General features: G+C 44.6%; 1 protein-coding gene across 1 annotated transcript in view; it reads left to right on the top strand.

Moving 5' to 3' along the window:
• LOC144668697 (annexin A4-like) overlaps window positions 1-15,799 on the top strand; it is a 73,637-nt gene that overhangs the window by 19,391 nt on the left and 38,447 nt on the right. Inside the window, exons 2-4 of the mRNA XM_078531025.1 lie at window positions 2,373-2,559; window positions 6,558-6,664; window positions 10,417-10,851. Coding sequence (XP_078387151.1) covers window positions 2,382-2,559; window positions 6,558-6,664; window positions 10,417-10,851 — 720 coding nt within the window. The 5' untranslated portion in view covers window positions 2,373-2,381. The remainder of the gene's footprint in view (window positions 1-2,372; window positions 2,560-6,557; window positions 6,665-10,416; window positions 10,852-15,799) is intronic.

The following is a 15,799-nucleotide window of genomic DNA, read 5'->3' as shown; positions in this document are numbered from 1 at the left end:
TGAGACGGACAGATTTTTGGTGTCTCAGAGGGATTAACTGATATGGGGAATGGGCGGGAAAATAGAGTTGAAGCCCAAGATCAGCCTGATTGTATTGAATGGCAGAGCAGGCTCGATGGGCCATTAGGTCAACTCCTCCTATTTCTTGTGTTCTTATAAAGAACGTATTAGCCAGTCCAACAGTCACATATATAGATTTAGGACCAAACATTAGGAGATGCTTTGGTATTCGGTATGGGTACAAGGAAGGCAAACACATCCCAGAAATGCTTGGGCAGGAAGGTGATATGGAATGTGCTCTCCTCATTCTAATCTGTTCACTGCACCTCTTTCTCCCGACCCCTTCCCCGCTGCTACCATCTCAACATGGTCTCTCGGGCTGGCATCTACTTTGCTATTGGTAGTTAGAGATCTACCCTATGTAAACAAGCACTAAGCTATCTTTACATTATCATATGGATATGTCATAATCTTGCAGTTCCTGGCTGTTATTTGGCTAGGCTGTCAGGGGGTTGCACATGGAATAAATGCTCCTTGCATCAAATAAGCAGTTGACATTTTTGTCCTTCATTTAATCAAGTTTCTCCCAGTCCCCATACTCCAGCTTTGTGGGAAAATCTGGAGGTTTGGCTTGTTTCCAGTTTTCCAGTTCTAGGGCTGTTGGTAAGACAAAATCCAGGCTGTAATCTGAGCAGGTGAGATGGATTCTTATCACAGATTGGCCTCTGCTCTACTCCACTTTGCCTCCAACTTGGGTCCAGATCTGATCTGGCTCAATCGCAGTTGTTGCTGAAGTGAATCACATTGGCCATTCAACTGCACAAAATGTACACGGTTCTTGATTATGAGTGGCTTCTTTAGATTCTGGGGTTACCGCACTTTGTTTAGGGCTAAGCCTCAGTGTGATGTTGGGCAATATTAACAGTCTGAAGCCTCTGTTAAAATGGCAGAGAGAGAAATTTGATTGGAGTATGTTGTGAACAGTTAGATGACAACAGCTTGCATTTACATATTGCCTTTTACATAGTAACCGTCTGAAGGCTCTTGATAGGAGTATAATCAAACAAAATTTGACATCCAACCACATAAGGAGATACTGGGGCAGATGGCCAAAGGTTAGGGCCAAGAGTTAGGCTTTAAGCAGCTTCTTGAAAGAGAAGAGAGGGAGGTGGAGAGGTTTACAGTGGGAATTCCAGAAATTGGGGCCTAGGCAGCTGAAGGCACAGCTACCAATGGTGGAGTGATTAAAATTGGGATGCTTAAGGTGCTAGAATTAGAAGAGCGCAGAGATCTCAGGGGGTTGTGGGGTTGGAGGAGATTACAGAGATAGGGAGCGGCAGGGGCCATGAAGGGATTTGAAAACAAGGATGTGAATTTTAAATTCGAACCAGGAGCCAATATAGGTCAGGGATGAAGCATCAAAGGGATTCGGTGTGGGTTAGGATAAGGGCAGCAAAGTTCTAATTTATGGGGGGTGCAAAGTGGACGGCAAGCAGGACAGCATTGGAATAGTTGAATTTATATGCAAAGGTTTGGATGATGGATCTCAGCAGCAGATGAGCTGAAGCAAGGACAGAGGCAGGTGACATTACGAAGGTGAAAGTTAGCCCTCTTGGTGCTGGAGAAGTTGTACTAGTGCTTCACTCAGTGCCCCATGTTCTCGTAAAGCCTCAAAGCATCCTGGTGAAGAAGCTAATGTTGAAGGACTCATCCACATTTCTTGGCTGTTCCCTGTCTGCAACCTCCCCATGCTCTGGGATTTCTCTCTGCCAATTTTCAGCTCAGACAGTCCATCCTCATACTGCTTCCAGTGATGTCCCTGACCGGCCCTGCTTCTGTCTCATGGTGTAGCTCAGTCAGTAAGCACTCTCACTTCTGTGTCAGAAGGCTGCAGGTTTGGCCCTCACTACAGAGACTTGAGCACAAATTCTAGTCCAGTCTTTTAAAATGTCCAGTCCAGTCTAGTCCAGTACTAAGGGAATGCATATTGTCGGTGCTGTCATCTTTCAGATGAGATGTTAAGAAATGCCGATCTGTCTCTCAGATGGCTGTAAAAGATGCCATGGTGCTATTTTGAAGGGGAACATTGAGGATCGCCCTGGTGTCTAATGCAATATTCATCCTTCAACCAACATCACAAAAACAGATTATCTGATTGCTGTTTGTGGGAGCTTGCTGTGCACAAATTGGCTGCTGTATTTCCTGCATTGCAACAGTAAATGTTCTTTATTGACTGTGAAGCGCTTTGGGACATCTTAAAAGGTTGTGAAAGAAGCTATATAAATGCTTTTTTCTTTCAGACAGTTACTGTAGACAGCTGTGCCACCATGTTGATTTTTTTTTAAAAGGTCTGAATTTACTTTATTTCTCAGATTTAAAAGATGAGTTACCCTGGATACCCGCCCGCACCAGGGGGATACCCGCCCGCACCAGGGGGATACCTGCCTGCACCAGGAGGATACCCGCCCGCACCAGGGGGATACCTGCCCGCACCAGGGGGATACCCGACCGCACCAGGGGGATACCCGCCAGCACCAGGAGGATACCCGCCTGCACCAGGTAAGTTGGCATGGCTCAAATATGTCATGGTTTCCTGTGGGCTGTAAAAGATAGGAAGAAGAGGGTGGTGTGTGGGGGCGGTGGGGGGAGGAGGTTGACAGTGACACCCTTTAGAAATCTCTGCAGGGTGCAAATTTTAAAGAAAGTACACTTCAAATAGACTGGTTTCCAAAAACTCTGAAGTACCTCAAATCACCCTCCAAGGAGCACTGGAGACTACCCAGCCGGGGACCGTGATTCATCATTCCTGAATTAGTTATTCTCTCGTCCATTCGACTCTTAAGTCAACCAGTGGACCATTTGCTCTTAAGCATTTTATTAACTACATGTAAATCCTAAGGAAAAATGGTGGGCATCCTGTAGTCAGTTCCTCCAGCACTGAATCCCTGTGGCTTTTTTTTATTTGACTCACAATTTTGATTTAATGCTTCAAGAGCATTATCTTTTTGCATCGTACAGTGGACTAATCTAATTCTGTCTTTCCATTGGCTCATTTTAAAAATAAATCAATGAGCAATGGTGGCGTGCTAAAGACGTGCTGCCCCAGGTTGAAGGAGTTACTGGATCCGATGTTTACACATTGATTGAAATGTCACACTCTCGAAGGGACCCAGAGATTACCAGTTTTTTTCTCTCCAATTCAGTTAACTGAAATTTAAGTTTGAGTTTAAAGGATGAAAATTTAAGCTGTGTTCCCATCTGTCCCTGTGCAAATGCCTTCAGGATGAATTCTACCCTGTCAGCATTCAGGTCACCCTGGTCATAGTCACTAAGGACCACTTTTGTGATCAGGCAGCATGCTATCTCACCATGACTTTTAACAAAATTGGCCATTCCGTTTATTTTCATCGTGTTTGGATCTGTGATTGAATTGATCAGCATTGATCATATCGAATGTCGGAGCAGGCTTGAAGGGCCGAATGGCCTACTCCTGCTCCTAGTTTCTATGTTTCCTTAACAATTTCAACATCTCCTCCAGCTGTACATCCCCAACACATGCCCTTCATTTGTCTTCTCATCTTTCCATTCTCTGCCTTCCAATTCCACACGTGGTACCAGAATCTTGCAGGACTTGACACTGAACTCTGGAGCCCTCTCACTAAACCACCTCAAATCCTACCTTTGGTCACCTTCCCCAACACCACAATTCAACAATGTTATTGCCTCTGTGAAGCACTTTAAAATTATTTGCTATGTTAAAGAGGCTAAATAAATGAAGGTTGTTATAATGCAAAATGTTGTCTCAGTCATACATGGGAATCTTAAACATTCACCGGAGCAGGCACTTAAGAGCCTCAGTCTTATCTACAGTGTTAAACTGCCAACAATGCAGCACTCCATCGGTATTGCATGTCAACAATGCAGCACTCCATCGGTATTGCATGTCAACAATGCAGCACTCCATCGGTATTGCATGTCAACAATGCAGCACTCCAACGGTATTGCATGTCAACAATGCAGCACTCCATCGGTATTGCATGTCATCAGTGCAGCACTCCATTGGTATTGCATGTCAACAATGCAGCACTCCAACGGTATTGCATGTCAACAATGCAGCACTCCATCGGTATTGCATGTCAACAATGCAGCACTCCATCGGTATTGCATGTCAACAATGCAGCACTCCATCGGTATTGCATGTCAACAATGCAGCACTCCATCGGTATTGCATATCAAGAATGCAGCACTCCATTGGTATTGCATGTCAACAATGCAGCACTCCATTGGTATTGCATGTCAACAATGCAGCACTCCATTGGTATTGCATGTCAACAATGCAGCACTCCGTTGATATTGCATGTCAACAATGCAGCACTCCGTTGATATTGCATGTCAACAATGCAGCACTCCATTATTATTGCATGTCAACAATGCAGCACTCCATTGGTATTTCATGTCAACAATGTAGCACTCCATTGGTATTGCATGTCAACAATGTAGCACTCCATTGGTATTGCATGTCAACAATGCAGCACTCCATTGGTATTTCATGTTAACAATGCAGCACTCCAATGGTATTGCATGTCAACAATGCAGCACTCCATTGGTATTGCATGTCAACAATGTAGCACTCCATTGGTATTTCATGTCAACAATGCTGCACTCTATTGGTATTGCATGTCAACAATGCAGCACTCCATTGGTATTGCATGTCAACAATGTAGCACTCCATTGATATTGCATGTCAACAATGCAGCACTCCATTGGTATTGCATGTCAACAATGTAGCACTCCATTGGTATTGCATGTCAACAATGCAGCACTCCATTGATATTGCATGTCAACAATGCAGCACTCCATCGGTATTGCATGTCAACAATGCAGCACTCCATTGGTATTGCATGTCAACAATGCAGCACTCCATTGGTATTGCATGTCAACAATGCAGCACTCTTGTCAGTATTTCACCCAGGTGTTCAAGGCTTGAAGCCACAGTTTTGTGACTCTGAAATGAGAAAACTGTCAAATGAACGAAGTTAGTTACACTGATATCTCCAAGAAGATTCTGGTAACCCTGTCCTTATGACTACCGCAATCTTGAGCAGTGTTCCATTAAACTCTATAGTGTAGATAATCTAAGGTTTACTTCTGTGTATATGGTGAAGCAACAGTTCCTACCTCTTTGCATCAGAATTAGACTTTGGGTTTGGTGATGAGCAATTCATTGAAAGAAATGCCCACTCTGGAATTTTCTTTCATTTCATGCGTCAGGCTGTTAGTAGTACTGCCCAGTAAGGAGGCCAAGCCTTGGTGCCACTGGGAAAACGTGCCATTTTTCAATTGGCTTTTGACTTCGTTTGTTTTGGTATAAACTGGGTGTACATAGACTTCTGTTGGTTAGTTCATATCCAACTCCCTGACATTTATATTCTAGAGCCTGATGTTGTCCAATCCACAAAACTATGCAGACTTTGATTGAGGTTAGTATTGGCAAATTGGCAGAAAGACTGTGTGAAATCTTTGTCACAATAGATATCTGTGTCTTCCGTTCTTTGGTGGTTCTCAGGGCTGGTGTGTGAGTATTAGGCACCATCGACAAACCTTCAGCCTTGTGGCTTCCGGCCCCACAATTAACTTTCAAAAATTAATATTGTACAGTAGTATGAATTAAAACTCTGCATTTATAATTACAGATTTAAATTACATGAAAAAGGAAATTATTATACTGATTTGTACATTTTAATTGTTTTCATTGTTTCACGGGATATGTATTAGAAGAAATGCACATTATAATATGTAATATAGCCCACAGGATGTAATATTATGTGTTCCTGCAACAGTTACTGGATGATTTTATGTGCAATTTATGCAATAAATAATCATTATGATAGAGTGGGCTAGATTAGGTGGAGGCCCTGTGACACAGTGGATAGTGTCCCTACCTCTGGGACAGAAGCTCTGGGTTCAAGTTCCACTCCAGGAATTGATGGCTGCAAAAAATACGTTCACAACATTGGCAAACAGTTTGATTATCAGCCTGTAAATCCTTCAAATGCACCTGATGGCAGGCAGTAAGAGTGAGAGAGTTTCCTGGTCAGCTGTACTGCAGGAGGCAAGATCAAACCACTGCAGTGCTTTGCCAGGTGTAATCATGGACCAATCCAATGGAAGCCCTTGGTTGCCAGCACCCTCTTAGGGCATGGTACCTGGAGGGAGAGGAGGGCTGGATTAAAATACATTCTTTGAGATTATTTACTGATTCACTGTTTTGGAAAAGCCATGTAGATATACAAGTTTTTGAAACTGTTGCATAAGTAGAATGAGGAATATATGAAAATTTGGGAAAGACTGCAACATAAAAACATGGAAATCTATATGTATGTCAGTATATGTGGGTGTACATCTGGACATTTCACTCCCATTGCTGAAATCTGTTTGTTTATTGATGTAATTCCAAGAATAGTTCCTGCAGTTCTTTGCTGCTCTGGGCAACTGCCTAGTTTGCCAAGTGGTTGCATTGGCCCTGATGGTTCTTGTGGTTTCTTGCTTCGTTTCAGGTGGTAATCCCTGGGGTCCCAATCCTGCTAATCCAACTCTACCCATCGGACTAGATGTTTTTGGAAACATGTCTGCTCAGGCCAATCCCTCCAATTTGACAGGAATGGTAAGTTTATACACATATAGGAACGTGTCGTTAATATTCTGATATAAACCTAGAACAGCTAAAATAAAGTTACAAATGCTGGCAATACTCAGCAGGTCTGGCAGGATTGGTGGATAGAAAAGCAGAGTTTTTGTTTCAACCTGAAATGTTAATTCTGTTTCTCTCTTCACAGATACTCCCTGACCTACTGAGCATTTCCAGCATGTTGTGTTCTCATTTTAGATTCCCAGCGTATCTTCATTTTGTAAAATCAAACTGTGATGAGCCACAGTTTCTGATCCTTCTGTGCAATATATTCATGAAGCATAATCCATTTCAGTCTCCTGTTGTATTATGGAGCTCACTGTCATGGGAACATAGGTCTTTGGAGCCGGAAGGAGGTCATTCAGCCCCTCGAGCCTGCTCCGCCATTCAATAAGGTCATGACTGATCTGGTTGTGGTCTCGAATCCACTTTGCTGTCTGCCCCCCCATAACCTCTGAGTCCATTGTCTATCAAAAATCTGTTTTGAATTTAAAGTTTGAATTCTGAACTTTGGGAATACATTTTTGATTTTCTATAGACAGGGAATTCCTGCTGATGTGCAAGTGGACAGTGGAGGGAAAGAAGCAAACTTGTGGGATAAAGCAACTCCTTCTCACACCCCAGCCTCAGCCTGCGTCACTTATAAACAGGTCACCTGCCTTTCCTCCTGGTCATGTTTTCACAGGAAAAGCTGTGTCCTATGGGACCTGTAAACGTGGGATAGGAGATGGGGCTTGAGGGGAGTGAGGGAGCCGGAAAATGGTGAGGGAACACTCGGGGTGGGGAGGGTGGAGTTCCTACCACCTTCCCCTCACCATGTCATTCTGCCAGTGGTGGAGTAGATGGCGGACAGATTTCTTGTCCAGGGGCTAATTGTCCCAAATAAGTGTCCATTTAAGGGGATCTTCCCACCACCATTGGCATTTTACCAGTGGTGGGCTGGGTGGAGGGGGAACTTTCTACTGCCTGGGGAGAACACTCGGTGAACCCTGTTAGACTCGGAGTGGGAGCACGGATTGGTTTGGGGGTTGTCCTAATCAGGCACTCTGCAGCAGCGGCTGCCCTCGTAGCAACACCTCTCTTACCCTCACCAACAACACCCCCTCACCAGGGCCTTCTGGACTGCCCCAGCGACCCCCGACCCCACTTACCTTGCTGCAAGGGCGACGCCCATCGCTCTCCTGTCAACCAGGTACAATCCTGGCAGCGGCCACCACTCCCTGGTGGCTCTTGCTAGAACTGGAGAGCCGGAGGCCCTTCAGATTGCCTGGCAGCTCACGGAGCTCACGGGATCTCATTCTTTAAAGGGACGGGAGCTCTGACAGCAGAACAAAGCTAGCAGTACGATGGGCCTAAGATCTGGCCGGGAATCCCCCTAAACGGCCGAGGTGAGATTACAGCCAGCTTTCCAAATCCAGCCTGGTAGCAGCAGGACTGAAAGAAGGACAGCAAATTATTGAAAGGGGGTAAAAGAAGTTTTTAAATGAAAAATGCTGATTCCTTGAGGTTACATGGAACAAAGAAACTGGATATTCAGACCAACTAGTCTTTGCTAGTGTTGAAATTGCACACAGATTTCCTCCCTTTTTACCACCTCATCTCAGCTTTTCAGCAAACCTTTCTATTCCCTTTTCTCACGTACTTGTCATAGTTTATTTTTGAAAGCACTTTCATTATTTGCCTCAGCCACTTCCTAGCATAACGAGTTTCACATTCCACCCGCCTATTTCCCGTTTTAGATCTAACCGTCTTGTATTTATAGCCCCTTTGGATCCTCCCTACAGGTTAAAACACTCTCTCCACAGCTACCCTGTCCAAGCCATTTGCAATTTTAAAGATCCCCGTCAGGTGGTTTGTTTATCTGCACTGTGGTTTGTGTAGGAAGATTAACCATATCTAGCCTGTCTATGTGCAACACTGCAATGTATAGCTTTCTGGGGGTGGGGGAACCATGGGTTTCTGTTGACATCAGTTTGATGGGCCGAATGGCCCTTTTCTTCCATACCTTGTGACTTAAAGGACAATGGAAGCCTAGGGAAATAATTTACACTCAGCACTCCACTAGTGTACTCAAGGGGGGAAATAGATAAAATATATTCGTTAACCAGCATAAAATAGTAAATGGGATACAGGTGAGGAAAGTCGTTCAGTCTGTTTTAGTATTTTCATCTGGAAACACATTCTTACAATTCTCTCATAGCAGAATCCACTGTTCATTATACAACTCCATATTTACCTTCTTCAAGCCTCTATATAAACATTCACTTCATGTGTTGATTAAAGTGGAACTACAGACTGCCTAGGGAGCCAGTACAAATATCCAGAACTCCAGCAAAACACACAGGTTGGTATTTGATAGAGGTGATGGGGGGTTTGCCAGCCAGCTGGAGAGCAGGTGAGAGCCCAGTATCGCCCCTTTTCGGGAAGGCCTGATGAATTAAGTGCCAATCAGGTGCTTAACTGATTAAGGACCATGGGGGCAGAGGAATAGACAATAGCTCGAGTTATAGAATACATTCTAAAATGGAGGAAATTAATGTGACTGTCTCCCAATGCTTTTCACTCATGCTTGCCATAGAAATTGGCTTTCATTGTGCATATAAAGATAACCTTTTTGGAAAACTGAAGATGTAAAGCAACCTAATTCAGAGATATTTTGACACTACTGCACCACCTTTGTGGTGGAGCCATCTTAATGGACTCTGGTAAAGACAAGAGTCATTGACACTCAGTGGATGGAAGATGGGCATCAACACACTGACAAGTATAACCATACACCCAGACTTGGTGCAGTCTGTGGGAAATTGCAATGCCCTTTATCACTAGTTTTGAATCAAAGCACGTTTGGACCTTGCTCAAGGAAGTTAACTTTTATGGAAGGCATGAATAAATAGCATTGAGAGGAAATCTCATCTATTTCTTTGCTTTAGAATGTTTCAATTGTATTCTTTAACACAAGATGTTTCCTACTCCTTATTTGAAGGTCTGTGGCGAATCCACAGTCACTGCCATTACTGAGCAGTCTCTTCCAGAGGCGATGAGTCACTCCAAAAAGAAGCACTCCCTGTCATCTGAACCAAATGTAGGCTTTTGCAGCCCCTAATAATGCCCCCTATTCTGCCCCTACCAAACTCAAATAACACCGCAATATGGTTGCCCTCTGAACAAGGGCAATTAGGGATGGGCAATAAATGTTGGCCCAGCCAGCGATGCCCACATCCCACAAACGAATGAAAAAAAACCTGTCCATTTGGGCAGAGTGTAATCTCATTATTATTTAAATAGCCACAAATATTTGGGATGGAGATCATGGAGTTGACTTTTATTTTTGGAGTATGTCTCAAAAAGACCACAAATGATTCATTGTAACTTGGGTCTCTTTAAACCAACCAAAAAACACCATGATGGCAAACAGTACCATTTGGGCTAAACTATCAAACAGCTTTATTCAGAAGTAAAAGTATACTGAAGCAAAATTTGGGGTTGCTCTGCACTCCTTGGTCCAGAATCGCTTCCCCCAACCCCAGATCTAACCTGAATTTCTGTAAAGACAACACTGATTTTGACTTCTGCTCCCAACTCAGTGTTTGGCACCATGAGAGATTAACAAGTTAGGTATGAAGCTGACGGCAATTAGTTTTACTTGAGCAAAATTGGAATGAAATAAGAATCAAAATTGTGATTTAACATCCACAAATCTTAACACTGTTGTCTTCTGTTCTGTTTAGGTTGACAGCCTAACGAACGTGTTAAAACCACATGTTTCTGGACCTCCCAATTTTGGGCCCGGGGGGTTTGGAGCACCTCCCAACCAGCAGCCAACTCAATATGGAATGTATCCACAAGGCCAAGGAAGTCAGCCAGGTGCTCCCTCGTACAATCCAGGATATCCTGGTTCTAACCCAGGCTTTCCGACATCCTCAGGCCCGACAGCAGGCTACCCCTCGGGCCCGACAGCAGGCTACCCCTCGGGCCCGACAGCAGGCTACCCCTCGGGCCCAACTGCAGGCTACCCCTCGGGCCCGACAGCAGGCTACCCCTCGGGCCCAACAGCAGGCTACCCCTCGGGCCCGACACCAGGCTACGGGGCTAGTCCATCTCAAGGTTATACCTCAAACTCTTCAGTTGGTGCAAATGTAACTCCCTCTGTAGCACCAGTAAAGGTATGGAAGACAGTTCATTACATGAATTAGAGTAAACTTGCTTTATCTGCTAAAGTTTAAGATTTGCTAAATCCAATAAAGGAGTTTGTGCCTGAACAACATAAAACTAAAGTGATCCGCCAAATAGCTTTCAGCAAAGGTGTTCTGGAGTAGTCAAAGTGAGCTAGAAAGTAAAGTAACAGTGGGCAAGACAGCGATGGGGGAGGGGGGTGAAGTGCAATTAGGCAGGCATTGAATATAGTGTGCAGGGGACAAGGATGTGTGCAGCACATTGGGGGCAGTGTCAATGAACGTGTCAAGATCCTTATCCATCCTCAGTTGCCCCAGGCAACACTGGCAGAACCCAGACTTTTTAAGGTTAAAAGAAAAATACTGCAGATGCTGGAAATCTGAAACAAAAACAAAAATAGCTGGAAAAACTCAGCAGGTCTGACAGCATCTGCGGAGAGGAACATAGTTAATGTTTCGAGTCCGAATGACTGTTCATCAGAACTAAGGAAAAATAGAAATGAGATGAAATATAAGCTGGTTGAGGGGGTTGAGACAGGTGTAGCTGGATAGAGGGCCAGTGATAGATGGAGGCAAAGAAGAGATTGCCAAAGATGTCATAGACAAAAGGACAAAGGGGTGTTGACGGTGGCGATATTAGCTATGGAACGTGCTAATGGTGAAATTAAGGGTAGAAAGCAGGACGAGCAAGTGACAGATAGCCCTGGTGGGGGTGGGGTAGGGGGAAGGGATCGAAATGGGCCTCCCTCTGGACCATGACCCCACCATTGAACATCAAACCATTGTTTCCAGGACTGTCACTGACCTCATCTCCTCTGGGGATCTTCCCTCCACAGCTTCCAGCCTGACAGTCGCCCAACCTCGGACAGCCCGCTTCTACCTCCTACCCAAAATCCACAAACAGGACTGTCCCGGCAGACCGATCATGTCAGCCTGTTCCTGTCCCATGGAACTCATTTCTTGCTATCTTGACGCCATTCTATCTCCCCTTGTCCAGTCCCTTCCCACCTACATCCGCGATTCCTCTGACACCCTACATCATATCAACAATTTACAGTCCCCTGGCCCCAACCGCCTCCTCTTCACCATGGACGTCCAATCCCTCTACACCTCCATCCCCCACCGGGATGATCTGATGGCTGTCCACTTCTTCCTCGAACAGAGGCCCGAACAATCCCCATCCACCACTACTCTCCTCCGTCTGGCTGAACTTGTTCTCTCACTGAACAATTTCTCCTTTAACTCCTCTCACTTCCTCCAAATAAAAGGCCCCAGCTATGCCTGTCTCTTTATGGGGTATGTGGAACATTCCTTGTTCCAGTCCTACTCCGGCCCCCTCCCACAACTCTTTCTCCGGTACATCGATGATTACTTCGGTGCTGCTTCATACTCTCGTCAGGACCTGGAAAAATTTATCAACTTTGCTTCCAATTTCCACCCCTCCATCATTTTCACATGGTCCATCTCTGACACTTCCCTTCCCGTCCTTGACCTCTCTGTCTCAATTTCTGGTGATAGACTGTCCAGCAATATCCATTACAAGCCTACCGACTCCCACAGCTACCTTGACGACAGCTCCTCACACCCCGCTTCCTGTAAGGACTCCATCCCATTCTCTCAGTTCCTTCACCTCCGTTGCATCTGTTATGATGATGCCAATTTCCAAAACAGTTCCTCTGACATGTCTTCCTTCTTCCTTAACCGAGGTTTTCCACCCACGGTGGTTGACAGGGCCCTCAACCGTGTCCGGCCCATCTCCCACGCATCCACCCTCACACCTTCCTCTCCCTCCCAGAAACATGATAGGGTCCCCCTTATCCTCACTTATCACCCCACCAGCCTCTGCATACAAAGGATCATCCTCCGCCATTTCCGCCAACTCCAGCATGATGCCACCACCAAACACATCTTCCCTTCACCCCCCCTGTCTGCATTCCATAGGGACCGTTCGCTTGGGACACCCTGGTCCATTCCTCCATCACCCCCTACACCTCAACCCCCTCCCACAGCACATCCCCATGCAACCGCAGAAGGTGCAACACCTGCCCCTTTACTTCCCCCCTCCTCACCGTCCAAGGGCCCAAACACTCCTTTCAAGTGAAGCAGCATTTCACTTGCACTTCCCTCAATTTGGTCTACTGCATTCGCTGCTCCCAATGCGGTTTCCTCTACATTGGAGAGACCAAACGCAGACTGGGTGACCACTTTGCGGAACACCTTCGGTCTGTCCGCAAGCATGACCCAGACCTCCCTGTCGCTTGCCATTTCAACACTCCACCCTGCTCTCATACCCACATGTCCGTCCTTGGCCTGCTGCAATGTTCCAGTGAAGCTCAACACAAACTGGAGGAACAGCAGCTCATCTTCCGATTAGGCACTTTACAGCCTTCCGGACTGAATATTGAGTTCAACAACTTCAGATCATGAACTCTCTCCTCCATCCCCACCCTCTTTCCGATCCCCCCTTTTCCAATAATTTATACTTTTTTTATATATATATATATTTTTAATATATATTTTTCTTTTCCCACCCATTTCTATTATTTTTAAATGTATTTCCATTCATTGTTTTATCTCTACCTTTTTAGCCTATTTTGATCCCTTCCCCCTACCCCACCCCCACTAGAGCTATCTGTACCTTGCTCGTCCTGCTTTCTACCCTTAATGTCACCATTAACACATTCCTCAGCTAATATCACCACAGTCAACACCCCTTTGTCCTTTTGTCTATGACATCTTTGGTAATCTCTTCTTTGCCTCCACCTATCACTGGCCCTCTATCCAGCTCCACCTGTCCCGCCCCCCTCAACCAGCTTATATTTCATCTCATTTCTATTTTTCCTTAGTTCTGTTGAAGAGGCATACAGACTCGAAACGTTAATTGTGTTCCTATCCGCAGATGCTGTCAGACTTGCTGAGTTTTTCCAGGTATTTTTGTTTTTGTTCCAGACTTAAGGTTGAAGCCCAGGAGAAATCTCCCTCGCTCAACCAAAGAAAACATGTGGCTGTTTTCTGAATGTGCTGTTCTCTGTAGTCTGGCTATCCTCGCTGCTTTTACAGCAGAAGTCAAATTTATTGCCTTTTTTTTCCCTAAGGTCTAAAGCAATCAAACATTTTGTTTTGTTCACGAGCTATCATTGCAGCCACCTTTGCAACGATTCCGAGCTGACACAAAAATCCTTGTGTGTTCATAGTTCATATCTCTGTCCTGTTTCACACCTGCGATCGAACAGGGTTGTTGTGAATGTGATAACTCATATTACTTAAGATAATGGCTGCTTTCTACATGAAACAGCAACTTGCTTAAGCCGATGGAAAATATCCTAATTTTCTATTTAAATCTTGTTTGGCATTTTACACCCAGGTTTTCTCAGAATTTGAGGTAAGCTTTACAGCCTTTTGGAATTGTCTCCCTCAGGTAACTGCATGCGATGCTGTGTTAGATCAATGATTTTTATAGATAGATACCCTCAGTTACAACACATTAATCTCCAGAAGTTTGTTTTTCAACTAGCCCAGAATCAAAATACTGAAAATCTGAAATAGAATCCTTTCAAAAGAATGTCATAGGTTTCATCAACTGGTTCGTTGAAAAGAACTAAGAGCAGAAAATGCTGGAAGTATTCAGCAGGTCAGGCAGAATCTGTTGAGAAAGAAATTATGTTAATTTTGCAGATTGATGACCTTTCATCTAGAAGAGAGTGTGTTTTGCTGCAAGTGATCTTTTAACGTGTTCATTGAGGCATTTGTGTGAAAAGCATTCAGATGTATTCACCTTTTAGAAAAGAAATGCATAATATATTACAGTGGTGTAATGGTACTATCACTGGACTAGTAATCCAGAGGCCCTGGTTCTAACCCCACCATGTCAATTAGTGGAATTTCAATTCAATTAATAAAAGAAAATGTGGAATATAAAGTCTCAGTAATGATGGCCGTGATAGCTATCATCAATTGTTGTAAAAACTCATCAGGCTCATTAATGTCCTCTAGGGAAGGAAATCTGCCTCCTTACCTGATCTGGATTACATGTGACTCTGGACCCACAGCAATGTGGTTGACTCCTAACTGCCCTCTGAAAGAGCAGTTGGGGATGGGCAACAAATGCTGGCCTTGCTAGCGATGCCCACATCCCATGAAAGAATAAAGAAAAAAATGTATGTTATATTCAAATTCAGATGGCCGAAATGAGATTTGATTCCTTGTTTTTTAATATATCGCTGGGTCCAAACCTCATTTTATCCAAATTCCGGCCACTTAATGGGGGAGCATGAGTTTAGCCAATTGGATTTGAAATAATTTCAAACCTTGCTCACCTTGTAGGGTGTTGTGGGCACCTTGACTTCCACAGTGAATGGGGGCCAAAAACATAAAGCTGGATATATCCCCAATGGCGATGTTGGTTTAGTCAGTGAGTAGTTCAACCACACAGACCAGAGAGGTTCTTTGGCCTATGTTAGATTAACTGATCTCAGTCAGGTTGGCCATGGGCAGGAGATGAGGCAGTTGAGCTCCCATTGTCCATTAGTATAGAAGGGTGACAGGTGGACAAGCTTCCCTTGTTGCCCATCCCTATCTGAAGATGCTGTACAGGAGCAGGATTGGGATAAGCTGTGATGCCAATGTCTTTATCACTTGTCTGACTGTTGAGTTCCTAATGGGGGATATAGTGAATGGCTCATATGGAACTATCCCTTGAGACAGAGTAAATGCTTTCAGGAGAGGATAAAATTGGCAGAGGAGGAGAGGAGGAGGAAAGGGGGAGAAGAGGAGAGGGGGTGAGGGGGAGAGGGGGTGGTGGTGGGCGGTTGGGGGATGATAGCGGAATTGGAGCTATAAACTGATAGTGCCATCAACATGTGTTCAAAAGTAAGCCAAAAATTTCCCACCCCATTTTTTCTAAAACATAATGTGTCAACGTTTAAAAGTATTTATGATC

Source organism: Cetorhinus maximus, chromosome 27, assembly GCF_964194155.1.
Source record: "Cetorhinus maximus chromosome 27, sCetMax3.hap1.1, whole genome shotgun sequence".
Taxonomy (NCBI): Eukaryota; Metazoa; Chordata; class Chondrichthyes; order Lamniformes; family Cetorhinidae; genus Cetorhinus; species Cetorhinus maximus.
This window is presented reverse-complemented; position numbering and strand designations above follow the sequence as displayed.